The 19383-nt window shown below is 50.3% G+C and overlaps 1 protein-coding gene across 9 annotated transcripts in view; it reads left to right on the top strand.

Moving 5' to 3' along the window:
- Nucleotides 1–19383, top strand: part of slc2a9l2 (solute carrier family 2 member 9, like 2) — a 768327-nt gene that overhangs the window by 507506 nt on the left and 241438 nt on the right. For all 9 annotated transcript variants that reach the window (XM_072495986.1, XM_072495985.1, XM_072495983.1 and 6 more), the window contains one exon: nucleotides 7743–7930. In XM_072495986.1, the coding sequence (XP_072352087.1) occupies nucleotides 7743–7930 (188 nt within the window). The remainder of the gene's footprint in view (nucleotides 1–7742; nucleotides 7931–19383) is intronic.

Here is a 19383-nt window from a genome sequence, read left to right as displayed (position 1 = left end):
GGGTTTCGGTGTTCCAAAGAACAATGGACCGAATGGTGGTCCAGTACGGGCTGCAGGCCACATTTCCGTACTTGGACAATGTCACCATCTGCGGCCATGATCAGCAGGACCACGACGCCAACCTCCACAGATTTCTCCAAACCGCCCAAACCCTCAATCTCACCTACAACAAGGAGAAATGCGTTTTCCGCACAACCAGACGAGCCATCCTTGGCTACGTCATGGAAAACGGGGTTCTAGGACCCGACTCTGACCGTATGCGCCCCCTTCTGCAACTTCCCCTCCCCCACTGCCCTTGAAGAGGTGCCTTGGGTTCTTTTCATATTATGCCCAGTGGGTCCCCAACTATGCGGACTAAGCCCGCCCAATAATCAAGGCCACCATCTTTCCACTGGCAACTGAGGCCCGCCAGACCTTCAGCTGCGTCAAGGCGGACATCGCCAATGCCACGATGCGCGCGGAGGACGAGTCCGTCCCCTTCCAGGTGGAGAGCGACGCATAAGAGGTCGCTCTTGCCGCTACCCTCAATCAAGCAGGCAGACCAGTAGTGTTTTGTTCGCGCACCTCACCAGCTCCAAAATTCAGCACTCCTCAGTCGAGAAGGAGACCCAAGCCATCGTGGAAGCCGTACGGCACTGGAGGCACTACCTCGCTGGTAGGAGGTTTACCCTCGTCACCGACCAACGATTGGTAGTCTTCATGTTCAACAATACGCAGCAGGGCAAAATCAAGAACGATAAGATCTTGAGGTGGAGGATCGAACTCTACACCTATAATTACAATATAGTATATCGTCCTGGGAAGCTCACGAGGCCCCAGATGCCCTGTCCCGCGGCACATGCACCAGCGCACAAGATGACCGACTATGGGCTATCCACGATGACCTCTGCCACCCGGGTGTCTCCCGGCTTATCCACTACATCAAGGTCCACAACCTGCCCTACTCCACCGAGGAGGTCAGAACCATGACCAGGGACTGCCAGATCTGTGCGGAGTGTAAACTGCACTTCTATCGACCGGATAAGACCCACCTGGTAAAGGCATCCCGGCCCTTTGAGCGCCTCAGTATCGATTTCAAAGGGCCCCTCACCGCAATACATATTTCCTCAATATTATTGATGAGTTCTCCCGCTTCCCCTTTGCAATCCCTTGCCCGGACATGACCACGTCCACCGTCATTAATGCCCTACATAGTGTCTTCACCCTGTTTGGTTTCCCCAATTATGTCCACAGTGACCGGGTCTCGTCGTTCATGAGCGACGAACTGCGTCAGTACCTGCTCAGTAAGGGCATCGCCTCAAGCAAGACTACCAGTTATAACCCCAGGGGAAACGGGCAGGTGGAGAGGGAGAACGCGATGGTCTGGAAGACCGTCCACTGACCCTGCGGTCCAGGCATCTCCCAGTTTCTCACTGGCAGGAGGTCCTCCCCGATGCGCTCCACTCTATTAGGTCCCAACTTTGCACGGCCACAAACGAGACCCCTCATGACCGCCTATTTGTTTTCCCTCGGAGATCCACCTCAGGGGCCTCGCTCCCGTCCTGGCTGAAGACACCGGGGCCAGTCCTAGTCAGAAAACACGTCAGGAGCCATAAGTCCGATCCTCTGGTAGAGAGGGTCCAGCTCCTACATTCCAACCCCCAGTACGCTTATATCAAACACCCCGATGACCGACAGGATACGGTCTCCCTCCAGGACCTGGCGCTCGCCGGTTCCACCACCACCACCACCGCCCCTCCATCATATCCCGCCCAACCGACCATGACCAGCCCCCCCCCCCCCCCTCCATATGGCTCCCGCACTCCCTCCCCCCCGCCACCCCCCCTTCACCGATCCACAGGAATGAAGCTCCAGAAGAGATGCTCCCGGATTGCTCCAGAAGAGATGCTCCCGGATTCCACGTCTGTACCCGCACCTGCGCCCTCACTACCAATGCCAGCACGGACGAGCTCGACACCTGGGCCAGCAATAATGCCACAGCTTCGGCGATCATAGCGCACATTCCGTGCGCCGGACCGGCTGAACTTATGAAGCTGTCACCCCCGCTGGACTTCATTATTTAACAGGGGGTGAATGTGGTGAATGTATAATGCCAATAATCCACCATTGTATTTGTACCTGTGCTGTTGCCCTTGTGGGCTCCTCCTATGGGCCATTGTATGGCATTATCCATGGAGGAACATGTTGGGGCCTGTAGGGGCTCCGCCCATGGCTCCTCCCCTTGAAGGGAGGTATAAAGAGTAGTCGACCTGTAGGCGGTTCTTAGTATAGTCCAGTCGCAGGCAGGCGCTGTTCTAAGTTGATTAAAGCCACGGTTTACTTCTACTCTTGTCTCGAGTGAATTGATGGTCGCATCAAAGCAATCTTCATCTCTCTTCAGCTGCCTGGGAAACAAAGCAAAGCAGGTGAGATCAATTAAACTGGCCTTATGAAGATATTTAAATGGCCACTTCTCATCTGTATTGCCTTTGTTAAATGCTGAAATGGGTGAGTTTGATGCAAACTGGGGGCAGGTTTGAGATTTCTAATGTTTTAACATTCTGCCAGACCCCAACCCATCCATTTGAGGTGTTTGTAATTAACCTCCAGAGTCTAAACCAAGGGGCGCGATTCTCAACTCCCACGCCGGTTGGGAAAATCGCCTGGGCCGCCGATATTTCCGGGGATGCCGGTCCGACGCCCTCCCGCGATTCTCCCAAGCGGCGGGAACGGCTCGGTCGAGTTTCGCGGGCCGCAGGCCGGAGAATCGCCGGAGACACCCAAAATGGCGATTCTCCGGCACCCCCGCGATTCTGAGGCCCGGATGGGCCGAGCGGCCAGGCCAAAACGGCGGGTTCCCCCCGGCGCAATCCACACCTGGTCGCTACAGTCATGGGCGGTGCGTGAACGCTGGGGGGGGCGGCCTGTGGGGGGCGAGGGGGGATCCTGCACCGGGGGGTACCTTAAATGTGGGGTGGCCTGCGATCGGTGCCCACCGATCGTCGGGCCGTTCTCTCTGAAGGAGGACCTCCTTCCTTCCACGGCCCCGCAAGATCCGTCCCCCATCCTCTTGCGGGGCGGATTTGGACAGGACGGCAACCACGCATGCGCGGATGACGTCCGTTATGCGGCGCCAGCCGCGTCATCTATGCGGAGCCGCTTTTACGCGGGCGACAAGGCCTTGCGCGGGTAGATGACGCGGCCCCGATACTGGCCCATTGTCTGGGCCTGAATCGGTCAGGACCATGGCCGTTCCGCGCTGTCGTGAACCTCGACGGCGTTCACGACGGCGCGGCCACTTCGGCGTGGGGGTGGAGAATCGCACCCCTGATGTTTAAATTATAATTTTAAATTCGATGTGAAGTTTCTGTAATGAGGAGAAAGTGAGCCAAACTGTTCTCTGCAGCACACATTAGTCATTCGTACAGTCACACGCCTGAATACAGACCCCTGCTTAGACAATGACTGGAAGGTAGGAAATCTCATTAGTCATACTGTAAAGATAATTCCCCAGTCAGGGGAGGAGCTGCTACAACAGCAGAGAATATTGTTATATTTACATTTTCCTCACAACCAGTGGTACCGAATACAGTAACTCAGAGAATATAGTCCCTTTCTAACCTGTCTCTGATATCTTAGAATCATAGAATCCCTACAGTGCAGAAGGAGGCCATTCGGCCCATCGTGTCTGCACGGCCCTCTGAAAGAGCACCCGACCAAGGCCAACTCCCCTGCCCTAATCCTGTAACCCCATCTGACCTGCACATCCCTGGACACCAAGGGGCAATTTAGTATGGCCAGTCCACCTAACCTACACATTTTTGAAATTCGCGTCTCTTTCTCCTTCTCCTCTTCTGTTTTGTTGTGTTCGGTGACCTTGCCATTGCAATGATGTACACTGAACATTTGGTGACTTAACTAGAATGATGCTTTATTGATTAACGTGTGGACAGATAACAAACAGAATGTTATACAGACTAGGTTACTATTTGAGTTCCGTGAACTTTCCTAGAACTACCATATGTGCGACTGTCCTGTTGTATGCCTCACTACCAACTGGCGAGTGTCCCACGTCACATGATCGATGCCTGACGCCACCAGCTGGTTGCAGGTTGCACTGCTAACTATGTACAACACTATTCACAGGCAATCATCACATCTCCCGTCCTTTGGAGATATCATCATTTATATACACAAAGATGATTTGCATTATCGTTTAACACATGTGGCATATGTACATACAGATTCAACTGTGCTTCACTTAACATGATATGCCTGCTAAATGTGTCCCTAAATGTGTCCCTGTGCCCAGCTCATTGTGCATCCCTGACGAGATCACCCCGCTGATCGTCTGGGCTCTCATCAGCTTGCTGGAAGACTGGTTTCCGTGCCGGTCTTTTGTGCCTTAGCGTTTTGATGCGATGCTTCCTGAAGACTGGTATCCTTTGCTACTCTCTGCCTTCTATGACGCAGCCAGTTCTGTATCCATCTTGCCAGCTCACCCCTGATCCTGTGTGACTTCACCTTTTGTACTAGTCTACCTTGAGGGACCTTGTCAAAGGCCTTACTGAAGTCCAGAGAGACAACATCCACTGCCCTGCCTGCATCAATCATCTTTGTGACCTCTTCGAAAAACGTTAGTGAGACACGACCTCCTCTGCACAAAACCATGCTGCCTCTCGCTAATACGTCCATTTGCTCCCAAATGGGAGTAGATCCTGTCTCGAAGAATTCTCTCCAGTAATTTCCCTACCACTGACATAAGGCTCACTGGCCTGTAGTTCCCTGGATTATCCTTGCTACCCTTCTTAAACAAAGGAACAACATTGGCTCTTCTCCAGCCCTCCGGGACATCACCTGAAGACAGTGAGGATCCAAAGATTTATGTCAAGGCCTCAGCAATTTCCTCTCTAGCCTCCTTCAGTATTCTGGTAGTCGATCCCATCCGGCTCGGGGGACTTATCTACCTTAATATTTTTCAAGACGCCCAACACCTCGTCTTTTTGGATCTCAATGTGACCCAGGCTATCTACTCACCCTTCTCCAGACTCAACATCCACCAATTCCTTCTTTTTGGTGAATACTGATGCAAAGTATTCATCTAGTACCACGCCCATTTCCTCTGGCTCCACACATAGATTCCCTCCCCTATCCTTCAGTGGGCCAACCCTTTCCCTGGCTACCCCCTTGCTTTTTATGTACGTGAAACCAGTTTGGAACCAGTTTCCCCAGGATTAGTATTATATCTTCCGTTATTATCTTGTTCTCAGAGCCATCTCAAAGCTTTCACACTTCTCGGTGTCCTGCGCAGACTGGACGTCCCTTGTAATCACATCGTCATTCCCGCCAAACTACCGGAGTAGCGCTTCACAGACTTCCTGTTTACCATCACCCCCGCGAAACAACCTTACTAGGGTTTCATAGTTGACATCATCTGGCTCACCCTCCGAGCCTCTACTTTCTTCATCGTATTCATGATCTTCGTAAATATCATCATAGTACTCATCATCGAAGTCAGTATCATCTGCAAAAACTTCTCCTGTAAAATATGACATTACACGAGGAATTATGTGTTCGCGCAGGAGGCCACCAATTTCAAAGTCAGCAGTGAGTGTGCTGCAGAACTTTTATTTAACATTCCATACTGTGGAACCTCAGGCAGACTGAAGAAATTGAAGAATGAGTCAATTGGTACCGTTTTCGTAACTGTTTTACGAGTACTCAGACCCTTATGCTTCGACTTCGTATTTTAAAAATAAATTTAGTGTACCCAATTAATTTTTTCCAATTACGGGGCAATTTAGTGTGGCCAATCCACCTACCCTGCACATCTTTAGGTTGTGGGGTGAAACCCACGCAGAAACGTGGAGAACATGCAAACTCCATACAGACAGTGACCAGGGGCTGGGATCGAACCCGGGTCCTCAGCGTCATGAGGCAGCAGTGCTAACCACTGGGCCACCGTGCCGCCCAAGACTGTTTACTTCCACCTTCAAGTCCACACAATGAGGCTCCCGTCTGCTCCAGGCCACAGCTGTCCCAGGGTAATGATGGACTTGGTTTTTTCACTAGGGGAAATGTTTTTTCCAAAGTGGCTAAAAAATGCAGTCTGGATCGTGCTGCCGGAGCCGGCGGGAATCACACTGCTTTTCGTGCCGAAATTGACACTTTGCCATTTTGGGGAAAATTCTACCCCAGTACTGGATGAGCAGAAATTTCCTCCTGCTAAATATTCAGCAGACTGAAGCTAGTGTCTTCTGTCATCCCACAAACTATGTTGCCTAGTCACATCTCACACCCTATGTGCCTTATGCTGAAGCAGACCATATGCACCCTTGGTGTCATATTTGACCTTGAGTTCAGCTTCTGACTACATCTTCTGGATCACTAAGACTGTTTACTTCCTTTCTTGTTCTATAAATTTAGATACCCAATTATTTTTTTCCCAATTTAGGGGCAATTTAGTGTGGTCAATCCAACTAATCTGCTCATCTTTGGGTTGTGGGGGTGAAACCCATGCAAACACGGGGAGAATGTGCAAACTCCACACAGTCACCCAAAACCGCGATCGAACCTGTGACCTCGGCGCCACCGTGCTGCCCTTATGCTTGAGTTTTGTTCTGATGGTTTTCGGTGTGACATTTTTTTCTTTCTTCCAGTCGATCTGGCACCCTGTGTATCCCGTGATTTCTGGTTCGCCGTGATTGAGAATTTAAGCGTGTCAGGCTGCGGTTGCAGCTGGTATACTCTCGGAATTACCTCATTTGTAAAATACTCATTTGGCTCAAACTTAAACTCCAGAGTGAAGCTCATCGGCTGTTCACGCTCTGAACATTTAACGGTCACATCTTGTAGATGCTTTAATATAGGCCCATCGAGTCTGCACCGGCCCTTGGAAAGAGCACCCTACTTAAGCCCAGGCTTCCCGTGACCCAGTAACCCAACCTAACCTTTTGAACACTAAGGGGCAATTTTAACATGGCCAATCCACCTAACCTGCACATCTTTGGACTGTGGGAGGAAACCAACGCAGACACGGGGATAGCGTGCAGACTATGCACAGGCAGTGACCCAAGCCGGGAATCGAACGCAGGTCCCTGGCACTGTGAAGCAACAGTGCTAACCACTGTGCTACCGAGCCGCCCTGTCTTGCTCACTTTCCAAAAAGCAGGGGCAGGTCTCCTTGGAGCCATCTCCTTGGCTGGAAGTGGGGAGTGGGGTGCTTACAAGCATCTCGAGCTTGTCAGACACCCCAGCACTAATTCCAGCCCCAGCAAATCACACGCCGTCGGGAATGGAAATTGCTCTCAATTTATGTGGGCAGAGTGCTGGCCCAGTTGCATGTCCTGACTTGCTTATCGAATAGAGCCCCAAGCGGAAATGTGAATAGCACCCTATTCAGTCCCAGCAGCAACACTTAGGCCAAAATCCTCTAGTTATCGGGGTTCACTTTTCCCGCCGGCAGCTACCCCCACCAACAGGTGGTTTCAATGGGAAATCCCATTGACAAGTGGCGAGAGGACTGAATCCTGCCGCCAGCGAATGGCGCGCGGCCGAGAAACATAAGGCTGGGGGACCGGAGAATCCAGCCCTTAGTCTCCCCAATGGAGAATCCCGGCCCTTAAATGTAATCCATTATATGGACCACTAAGAGGGCATTGTTAGTCAACATAAGTAATAATCCTTCCAATTCCACAATGGAAGGCAATAAGATGGCTCTCTTAGACAATAGAAACATGATCAACTGCATTATTTCTTTTCAGCATTTCAAGTCTTTCATGGGAAAGAAGATGTCACTAAGGAGCTGGAGGAAGTTCAGGCAGAAATGAAAACCCGAAAGCACATTCGCTTGGTTTCAGTCTTGGAGTTACTGCGAAGGCGGTCTGCACGCTGGCAAGTCATCACAGTCATTGTTACAATGGGCTGCTACCAACTCTGTGGTCTGAATGCTGTAAGTATAAAACACGTTGTTGGTAGTGCGTTATGCTGCTTGTGCCCTGACTGTATACGTGATTTACAATAAGCTGAAAGAAAGAGAAAGATCACAATAGCTCAGTGGGACACACACTGAGTCATGTAGATCAGGGGGATCCCAGAAGGCCAGATTATGTTGAATGGACTGTAGTATGACCATTGTAATTAATCTCAGTCGATCTGCTGAGGGGAAGGAAAAATCATGGGGCGGAATTCTCCGGTATCGGCGCGATGTCCGCCGACTGGCGCCCAAAACGGCGCAAATCAGTCGGGCATCGTGCCGCCTCAAAGGTGCGGAATGCTCCGCACCTTGGGGGGCCGAGCCCCAACCTAAAGGGGCTAGGCCCGCGCCGGACTAATTTCCGCCCCGCCAGCTGGCGGAAAAGGCCTTTGGAAATGACATCTCGGGGTGGCGCATGCGCAGGAACGTTAGCGGCCGCTGACGGCATTCCCGCGCATGCGCAGTGGAGGGAGTCTCTTCCGCCTCCGCCATGGTGGAGACCGTGGCGAAGGCGGAAGGAAAAGAGTGCCCCCACGGCACAGGCCCGCCCGCGGATCGGTGGGCCCCGATCGCGGGCCAGGCCACCGTGGGGGCACCTCCCGGGGCCAGATCGCCCCGCGCCCCCCCCCCCAAGACCCCGGAGCCCGCCCGCGCCGCCTTGTCCCGTCGGTAAGGTAGTTGGTTTAATCTACGCCGGCGGGACAGGCATTTTAGCAGCGAGACTTCGGCCCATCTGGGCCGGAGAATCGCGGGGGGGGGGGCCCGCCAACCGGCGCGGCGCGATTCCCGCCCCCGCCGAATATCCGGTGACGGAGAATTCGGCAACCGGCGGGGGCGGGATTCATGCCAGCCCCCGGCGATTCTCCGACCCGGCGGGGGGTCGGAGAATCTCACCCATGTTCTTTATTGATGTTCAGTGACATTCGCCTGAAAAGTACATGGAAGAAATTTCCACTAGTTCCCTCAGGTGGAAATGAGGTGCCCTGAAATCCAGAGAGGAGTACTGGTTAGCTCCTGTTCCTGCCCCAGGTGATGCCATCCTCATAAGTTCATAAGATATAGGAGCAGAATTGAGCCATTCGGCCTATCACGTCTGCTCCGCTATTCTATCATGGCTGATATGTTCCTCATCCGAACATAGAACATACAGTGCAGAAGGAGACCATTCGGCCCATCGAGTCTGCACCGACCCACTTAAGCCTTCACTTCCACCCTATCCCCGTAACCCAATAACCCATCCTAACCTTTTTGGTCACTAAGGGCAATTTATCATGGCCAATCCACCTAACCTGCCATCTTTGGACTGTGGGAGGAAACCGGAGCACCTGAAGGAAACCCACGCAGACACGGGGAGAACATGCAGACTCCGCACAGACAGTGACCCAGCAGGGAATCGAACCTGGGACCCTGGCGCTGTGAAGCCACAGTGCTATCCACTTGTGCTACCGTGCTGTCTGCTACCTACAATGTTACAGGCCAAGATCTGGATTGCAAAATCAGCCAGAGCATCTCCTGCCTAGAACACATGACCTAGGAGCGGGAGTAGGCAATTTAGCCTCTCGAACCTAACACCCTCAATGTGATCATGGCTGATCTCATCCTGGCCTCAACTCCACTGTCTTACCCATTCTCCATAACCCTTCAACCCATTACCAATTAAAAATCTGTCTAATTCCTCCTTTTATTTACTCACTGTCCCTACATCCACTTCACTCTGAGGTAGCAAATTTCACAGATTCACAACCCTTTGGGGGAAGTCGTTTTTTCTCACATCTATTTTCAATTTGCTTCCTCTTATCCTAAGATTATGACCTCTCATTTTAGAATGTCCCACAAGAGGAAGCATCAGCTCCATGTCTACTTTATCCACACCTTTCAACATCTTGTATACCTCAATTAGACCTCCCCTCACTCTTCTAAACTCTGGAGAGTATAAAACATAGAACATAGAAAAATACAGCACAGAACAGGCCCTTCGGCCCACGATGTTGTGCCGAACCTTTGTCCTAGATTAAGAACAAATTAATCTACACCCCATCATTCTACCGTAATCCATGTACATATCTAATAGCCGCTTGAAGGTCCCTAATGTTTCTGACTTAACTACTTCCACAGGCAGTGCATTCCATGCCCCCACTACTCTCTGGGTAAAGAACCTACCTCTGACATCCCCCCCATATCTTCCACCATTCACCTTAAATTTATGTCCCCTTGTAATGGTTTGTTCCACCCGGGGAAAAAGTCTCTGACTGTCTACTCTATCTATTCCCCTGATCATCTCATAAACCTCTATCAAGTCACCCCTCACCCTTCTCTGTTCTAATGAGAAAAGGCCTAGCACCCTCAACCTTTCCTCGTAAGACCTACTCTCCATTCCAGGCAACATCCTGGTAAATCTCCTTTGCACCTTTTCCAAAGCTTCCTTATCCTTCCTAAAATGAGGCGACCAGAACTGCACACAGTACTCCAAATGTGGCCTTACCAAGGTTTTGTATAGCTGCATCATCACCTCATGGCTCTTAAATTCAATCCCGCTGCTAATGAGCGCTAGCACATCATATGCCTTCTTCATAGCTCTATCCACTTGAGTAGCAACTTTCAAAGATTTATGAACATAGACCCCCAAGATCTCTCTGCTCCTCCACATTGCCAAGAACCCTACCGTTAACCCTGTATTCCGCATACATATTTGTCCTTCCAAAATGGACAACCTCACACTTTTCAGGGTTAAACTCCATCTGCCACTTCTCAGCGCAGCTCTGCATCCTATCTATGTCTCTTTGCAGCCGACAACAGCCCTCCTCACTATCCACAACTCTACCAATCTTCGTATCTTCTGCAAATTTACTGACCCACCCTTCAACTCCCTCATCCAAGTCATTAATGAAAATTACAAACAGCAGAGGACCCAGAACTGATCCCTGCGGTACACCACTGGTAACTGGGCTCCAGGCTGAATATTTGCCATCCACCACCACTCTCTGACTTCTATCGGTTAGCCAGTTTGTTATCCAACTGGCCAAATTTCCCACTATCCCATCATAGATTATCATAGAATTTACAGTGCAGAAGGAGGCCATTCAGTCCATCGAGTCTGCACCGGCTCTTGGAAAGAGCACCCTACCCAAGGTCAACACCTCCACCCTATTCCCATAACCCAGTAACCCCACCCAACACTAAGGGCAATTTTGGAGACTAAGGGCAATTTACTATGGCCAATCCACCTAACCTGCACATCTTTGGACTGTGGGAGGAAACCGGAGCACCCGGAGGAAACCCACGCACACACGGGGAGGATGTGCAGACTCCGCACAGACAGTGACCCAAGCCGGAATCGAACCTGGGACCCTGGAGCTGTGAAGCAATTGTGCTATCCACAATGCTACCGTGCTGCCCTAATCCCATGCCTCCATACTTTCTGCATAAGCCTACCAAGGGGAACCTGATCAAATGCTTTATTAAAATCCATGTACACTACATCCACTGCTTTACCTTCATCCACATGCTTGGTCACCTCCTCAAAGAATTCAATAAGACTTGTGAGGCAAGACCTACCCCTCACAAATCCGTGCTGACTATCCCTAATCAAGCAGTGTCTTTCCAGATGCTCAGAATTCCTATCCCTCAGCACCCTTTCCATTACTTTGCCTACCACCGAAGTAAGACTAACTGGCCTGTAATTCCCAGGGTTATCCCTATTCCTTTTTTTGAACAGGGCTACGATATTCGCCACTCTGCAATCCCCTGGTACCACCCCTGTTGACAGTGAGGACGAAAAAATCATTGCCAATGGCTCTGCAATTTCATCTCTTGCTTCCCATAGAATCCTTGCATATATCCTGTCAGGCCCGGGGGACTTGTCTATCCTCAAGTTTTTCAAAATGTCCAACACATCTTCCTTTCTAACAAGTATCTCCTCGAGCTTACCAGTCTGTTTCACACTGTCCTCTCCAACAATATGTATAGGCCTAATCTATTCAATCTCTCCTCATACGACAAACCCCTCATCTCTGGAATCAATCTAGTGAACTTCCTCTGTACTGCCTTCAATGCCACTACATCTTTCCTCAAATACGGGGACCAAAACTGTGCACAATACTCCAGGTGCGGTCTTACCAATGCCTTGTATAGTTACAAAAACATTTCCTTACCTTTATACTCAATTCCTTTTGCTATAAATGCCAACATTCCATTTGCTTTCCTTATTATCTGCTGCACCTACAATGCTCATTTTCTGTGACTCCTGCACGAGGACACCCAGACCCCTCTGCACTGGAGCACCCCGAAGTCCCTCCTCATTTAGATAATAAGCTACCTTTTCATTTCTTCAACCAAAATGCATGACCTCACACTTATCCACGTTAAACTCCATCTGCCACATTTTGGCCCACTCTCCTAACCTATCTATATCCATTTGTAAGGTTCTTATTTCCTCATTGCAACTTACTGTACCACCTATTTTTGTGTCATCTGCAAATGTGGCTATAGATCCTTCTATCCCTGTATCCAAGTCATTATTATAGATTGTAAATAGCTGGGGCCCAAGGACTGAACCCTGTGGCACCCCACTAGTTCCATCTTGCCATCCAGAAAAAGACCCACTTATCCCGACTCTCTGTCTCCGGTCCGTCAGCCAGTCTTCTATCCAAACAAATAAATTACCCCTACTCCCATGTAATCTCACCTTGTGAATTAACCTTCTGTGCGGCACCTAATCAAATGCCTTCTGGAAGTCCAGATATACTACATCTACAGGATCCCCTTTGCTTGTTACATCTTCAAAGAACTCAAGCAGATTAGTAAAACATGATTTGCCCTTCATAAAACCATGCTGACTCTGATGGACAGTGCTTTGGCTTTCCAAATGTCCTGATATTACCTCCTTATAATTCATTCTAACAATTTTCCAACAATAGATGCTAAACTAACTGGTGTATAATTTCCCACATTCTGCCTCCCTCCCTTTTTGAAAAAGGGTGTTACGTTAGCATTTTTCCAATCCACTGGGACCTTTCCCGTATCCATAGACTTTTGGAATGCCATAACCAATGGATCCACTATCTCTGCTGCCACTTGCTTTAACACCCTAGGATATCGGCCATCAGGCCCTGGGGACTTGTCTGCCCTCAATCCCAAGAGTTTGTTGAGTACCGTTTCGCTATTGATGCTGATTGTTCCAAGTTCCACTCTTACTATTAACTTTGAATTGCCCGTTCCTACAGGAATGGTACTAGTGTCCTTTACCATGAAAACTGTGGCAAAATACTGATTTAGTATCTTTGCCATTTCTATGATCCCACTATTAACTCACCAGTTTCACCATCCAAGGAGCCAACATTCACCTTAATGACTCTTTTCCCTTTTATGTACCTGTAGAAGCTTTTGCTATCCTTCTTGATATTCTGCACTGGTTTATTTTCGTTATTTACCTTAGCTTTTTTTATTACTTTTTTAATATTCCTTTGTTTACGTTTGAAAGTTTCCCAATCTTCCAGTCTGCCACTTGTCTTTGCAATATGATATAACTTGGTTTTTGTCTTTAAAATGTCCTTGACATCCTTGTTTAGCCATGGATGTTTTTTACCCCTCTTCCCATCCTTCTTCCTCATTGGGATATATTTTAGTTGTGAGGAATTAAGTATCTCCTTAAACAACTGCCACTGTTCATCAGCTGTCCCACCTTTTAGCCTTCCTGCCCAGTCCATACGGGCCGAATCTGACCTCAAGCCTATGTAATTTCCTTTGTTTAATTCCAGAACACAAGTGTGGGGCTCCACTTGCTCTCCCCCAAACTGAATCTTAAATTCTACCATACTGTGGTCACTACTCCCGAGTGGATCCTTAACTAGGAGGTCATTGATTAATCCCTCCTCATTACACAAACCAAATCAAGAGTAGCCTCCTCCCTGGTTGGTTCCTGTTATAACCTGCCTACCTACCATTGGCTGGGGACTAATGACTATCCCAGAATCTTGTGGGAGTATGAGCTTCCCCAATGAGGGGGGCGGAGAAACCATTAGTAAACTCCTAGTATAAATAAAGCTGGCCAGTTTAGGAACCAGCAGGAAGGAGTGTGCAGCAAGGGAAGTTACTGCTACTGTTATGTATATATGTTATAGTAAATAAATGTTATTACTTTGTATCCTTAAAACTCGTGCTGGATTCTTCGTGGCCCTTACAAAACTGGCGACGAAGGTTAAAGTGAATAGCTGTCTACACTGCTGAAGCCACCTCCCTGGATTTTTGTTGGATACAGGTTGGAAGTTGTTTTCTATTATACCATGCCTCTGTACGGACGTTTGGATGTTTTTGATGCTGTGCTGGAAAGCTGGAACCAGTACACACAACGGATGCGTTACTATTTCCGGGCAAACAATATCACCGAAAACGAGCGCCAGGTGGTCATATTGCTCACCGCCTGCGGCCCGCATACGTTTGGGGTGATTAGGAGCCTTACGTACCCAGCTGCGCCGGACACCAAAACGTTTGATGAACTTGTGAATATAGTGGGGCAACATTTTAACCCAATCCCGGCCACGATAGTCCAGTGTTACCGGTTTAATACCACTGAGAGGACCCCTGGAGAATCCCTTGCCGATTTTCTATCCAGGCTACGCAGGATTGCGGAGTACTGTGACTATGGTGAGACCTTGTCAGAAATGTTACGCGACCATTTGGTTTGCGGTATTAACAATGCGGCCACCCAGAGAAAGTTGTTAGCGGAGCCAACATTGACTTTTCAACAGGCCATTCAAATAGTATTGTCCCGAGAGAGCGCAGAGCGAGGAGTACAGGAGCTACAGGGAATGGAAGTGCATGCCTTGGGTGGCAACCCCTTCCGTCCGAAAACGTCCCCCCGCACTCCTGCGGTACCTTGGGCGAGGCAACGTCCGGACCGACGCCAGTGGCCGTCGGACATTCCTCCCCGAAGGGAGCCTTCTCCAGAGCCAATGGATGAGGAGCCATGTCCGTGTCAGACTTGTAGGCGCCGACCCCGTCGTGGACGGCGGTCCTGGGGGCGCCAGAGGCGCCGTCGTTCCGACCGAAACTGGGACCAGCCCAGGGGCCGTAACTGGGACCAGCCCAGAGGCCGTACCTTCCATGTGGATGAACCTGCGGCGACTACTCCCGAGGACGTGGAGACGGAGGACGACTGCCTGCAGCTGCATTGTGTGGCAGCTCCCCGTGTGGCCCCCATTAAGGTGACAGTACGGGTCAATGGCCACCCGCTTGAGATGGAGTTGGATACTGGCGCAGCGGTCTCCGTGATCGCCCAGAGGACATTCGACCGCATCAAGCAGGGTATACAGACCCTTACATTAAACGACTCACAGGCCAGGTTGGCCACCTACACGGGGGAACCACTGGACATTGCAGGAACTACAATGACCCCTGTTGTCTATGGACGCCAGGAGGGGCGTTTCCCACTTATCGTGGTGCGCGGCCATGGGCCCAGCCTGTTGGGTCGGGACTGGTTGCGCCATTTGCGGTTGCAATGGCAGCACCTCCTCCAAACAGTTTCTGAAGGGTTGACTGAGGTGCTAGGACGATACCCAGATGTATTCCAGCCTGGTTTGGGGAAAATAAAAGGGACCGTAGCCCGTATCCAAGTTGAACCAGGAGCCACGCCGCGCTATTTCCGGGCGCGCCCAGTGCCTTACGCCTTGCTCGAGAAGGTAGAAGGAGAGCTCACTTGTTTGGAGAGTTTGGGTATTATCAGGCTGGGCAGCACCAATTGTACCTGTAATGAAGCCAGATGCCACAGTTCGCTTGTGTGGCGACTATAAACTTACAGTGAATACGGTTTCCCGACTCGACCGATATCCAATGCCTCGCATAGAGGATCTCTACGCGAAACTTGCAGGTGGACTCTCGTTCACAAAATTAGATATGAGTCACGCCTACCTGCAGTTGGAGCTGGACCCTGCCTCCCGACCATATGTAACGATTAATACATACTGGGGCCTGTATGAATATACACGGTTGCCCTTTGGAGTATCATCTGCCTGCGCAATTTTTCAACGTGTTCTGGAGGGCATTTTGAGAGGTTTACCACGTGTGGCTGTCTACCTAGATGACGTTTTGATTACAGGGACGTCGGAGCAGGAACATTTGGAAAATCTGGAGGCTGTCCTTAGACGCCTTTCGGAGGCTGGAATCCGTTTACGTCGCACAAAGTGCGTATTTCAGGCAAAGGAAGTAGCCTACCTAGGTTATCGGGTGGACCGCGAAGGTCTGCACCCCGTCGCAGAGAAGGTGCGTGCAATTCAACATGCCCCCGCCCCGACTGACACTTCGCATCTTCGTTCTTTTCTCGGTCTCGTAAACTATTACGGGAAGTTCCTCCCCAATCTGGCAACTACGCTGGCCCCTTTGCACCTTCTGCTAAAGAAAAATCACACCTGGGTTTGGGGTCAGCCGCAAGAAACCGCTTTCCGGCGGGTAAAGCAACAATTGTCGTCGTCTGGGTTACTAACCCACTATGATCCTGGAAAGCCTTTGCTCGTCACATGTGATGCATCCCCGTATGGTATTGGGGCCGTCCTGTCCCACAAGATGGAGAACGGGGCCGAACAACCGATAGCTTTCGCCTCCCGCACATTGACTGCAGCGGAGAAAATGTACGCGCAGATCGAGAAGGAGGGCCTGGCAGTGGTTTTTGCGGTGAAACGCTTCCACCAGTACGTGTACGGCCACCATTTCACTATCGTGACTGATCATAAGCCCCTGCTGGGACTTTTCAGAGAGGATAAGCCAATACCGCCCATTGCTTCTGCACGGATCCAGCGCTGGGCTTTGTTGCTTGCTGCATATGAGTATTCTCTGGAGCACAAACCAGGTACGCAGATAGCAAATGCCGACGCACTGAGCCGATTGCCTTTATCGACCGGCCCCATGTCGACCCCCACGACCGGTGAGGTGGTTGCAACCCTAAATTTTATGGACACCTTGCCTGTCACGGCATCACAGATCCGTGAGTGGACCCAGACGGAGCCAGTCCTGTCAAAGGTTCGGCACATAGTCCTGTATGGTGGGCAGCATAGACAGCTCCCAGGCGAGTTGCGGGCATTTTCCTCCAAGCTGTCAGAATTCAGCATGGAAGACGGCATCCTCTTGTGGGGGACGCGTGTGATTGTCCCGGAAAAAGGCCAGGAGCTGATACTATCAGACTTGCACAATGGGCAAAATGAAAATGTTGGCCCGGAGTTATGCTTGGTGGCCAGGCCTCGACACTGACATTGAGAAGGTGGCCCAAAACTGTTCCATTTGCCAGGAGCATCAGAAGCTTCCGCCGGCCGTGCCCCTACATCACTGAGAGTGGCCAGGGCGGCCTTGGGCACGCTTGTATGCAGATTTCGCAGGCCCTTTTCAAGGATCCATGTTCCTTCTACTAATTGACGCCCAGTCCAAATGGCTAGAGGTGCATAAGATGCAGGGGACAACGTCCTGCGCAACAATTGAAAAGATGCGTTTATCATTTAGTACGCATGGCCTCCCCGAGGTGCTGGTCACGGATAACGGCACTCCATTCACGAGTGAGGAGTTTGCGAGGTTCACGAAGATGAACGGCATCCGCCATATCCGCACTGCCCCTTACCACCCGGCTTCAAATGGGTTGGCAGAGCGCGCAGTGCAGACATTCAAAAGAAGCAGTCTTCCGGATCAATGGACACGAGACTGGCTCGCTTTTTGTTTACGTACAGGACCACCCCCCATGCAGTGACTGGGGTAGCTCCTGCAGAACTCCTAATGGGCCGGAGACTTCGCACCCACCTTAGTATGGTTTTCCCGGACATTGGTGCAAAAGTACGCCGCACACAAGAACGGCAGGGACAGGGATTTTCTCAGCATCGGCCGATTCGGCAGTTTGCGCCCGGTGAGCCAGTGTTCATTTGGAATTTTGCTGGTGGTGCCCAGTGTGTTCCTGGTGTAATCTTTTGCCAAACGGGCCCTATATCTTACCAAGTGCAAGCCCAGTGTCGTCTCCAGCGAAAACATGTAGACCACGTTCAGTCCAGAAGACCATCCCCTCAAAAGATTCCCTGCCCCAGGAGCTCATTTCAACAGCCGCAGAGACCAGAGACAAGGGAAGGTAGTCCTCACAATCTTCCACTGGTGCCTCACTCGAAGCCTGCGCAGGTCGTTATAGGACCGAATGGAGATAGAGACGCTGACATGACGGAGGCAGCAGACTCTGACTCCGAGATGGAGACACAGGATGCATCAGATGGGGAATCCTCGGATCCACGGGCCGTGGATGTACAACCGTTGCGCCGTTCATCACGGAAGCGCCGGTCTCCGTCTCGTTACACACCGCATGATCCAGCGCCGCGTGCAAATGGTGTCCGGCCTGCGGCCAAACGAGTCCGACGCCCTCCTTCGCCAGGGTCTTCGGTGGATTCCTTGGACTTTGGGGGGGAGGGATGTTATAACCTGCCTACTTACCATTGGCTGGGGACTAATGACAATCCCACAATCCTGTGGGAGTATGAGCTTCCCCAATGAGGGGGGGCGGAGAAACCACTAGTAAACTCCTAGTATAAATAAAGCTGGCCAGTTCAGGAACCAGCAGGAAGGAGTATGTAGCAAGGGAAGTTACTGCTACTGTTATGTATATATGTTATAGTAAATAAATGTTATTACTTTGTATCCTTAAAGCTCGTGCTGGATTCTTCGTGGCCCTTACAAAAGTTCCCCAGCATACGGTTCCAGGAAACAATCTCTAATACGTTCAATGAACTCTGCCTCCAGGCTACCCTTGCCAATTTGATTCCTCCAGTCTATGCGCATATTAAAATGATCCATTATTATTGCTGTACCTTTCTTGCAGGCCCCCAGTATTTCCTGGTTTATACAATGCACCACTGTAGAACTACTGTTTGGGGACCTATAGATTACTCCTACCAAGGATTTCTTCCCTTTGTTATTTCTTATTTCTACCCAGACTGATTCGACATCTTGATCTCCAGTGCTTATGTCATTTCTCATTACAGCACTGATCCCTTTCCTCACCAGCAGGGCTGCGCCACCTCCTTTTCCTCTCACCCTATCTGTCCAAAATACTGCGTACCTTTGGATATTCAATTCCCAGACCTGTCTCCCTGTAACCACATTTGAGTAATCCCCACCAAGTCATAACCTTGTGTTTCTATTTGCGCCGTTAGCTCATTAAGTTTGTTACGAATGCTTCTTGCATTTAGATACCACGCTTTTAAATTTGTTTTAATGTTAGATTTCCCTACTCCTCTATAATTCCTTGGTGCATAAAGACAGTCACCTGTTCTGTTCCTCACTTTTTTTTTCTGGTAACCATCCGCCACATTGCTAACCTGCATTCATGACTCCTCTACAGTAATCCCCCTAAGAAATTCCCCTTTAACTGTTCCAATTTAATAGCAAGGTCCCATAAACCAGAACCCCTTTTCAAA

Source organism: Scyliorhinus torazame, chromosome 3 (assembly GCF_047496885.1).
Source record: "Scyliorhinus torazame isolate Kashiwa2021f chromosome 3, sScyTor2.1, whole genome shotgun sequence".
NCBI classification, from domain to species: Eukaryota; Metazoa; Chordata; class Chondrichthyes; order Carcharhiniformes; family Scyliorhinidae; genus Scyliorhinus; species Scyliorhinus torazame.
Note: the sequence above shows the minus strand (reverse complement) of the source record. Positions and strands in the feature narration are given on the sequence as shown.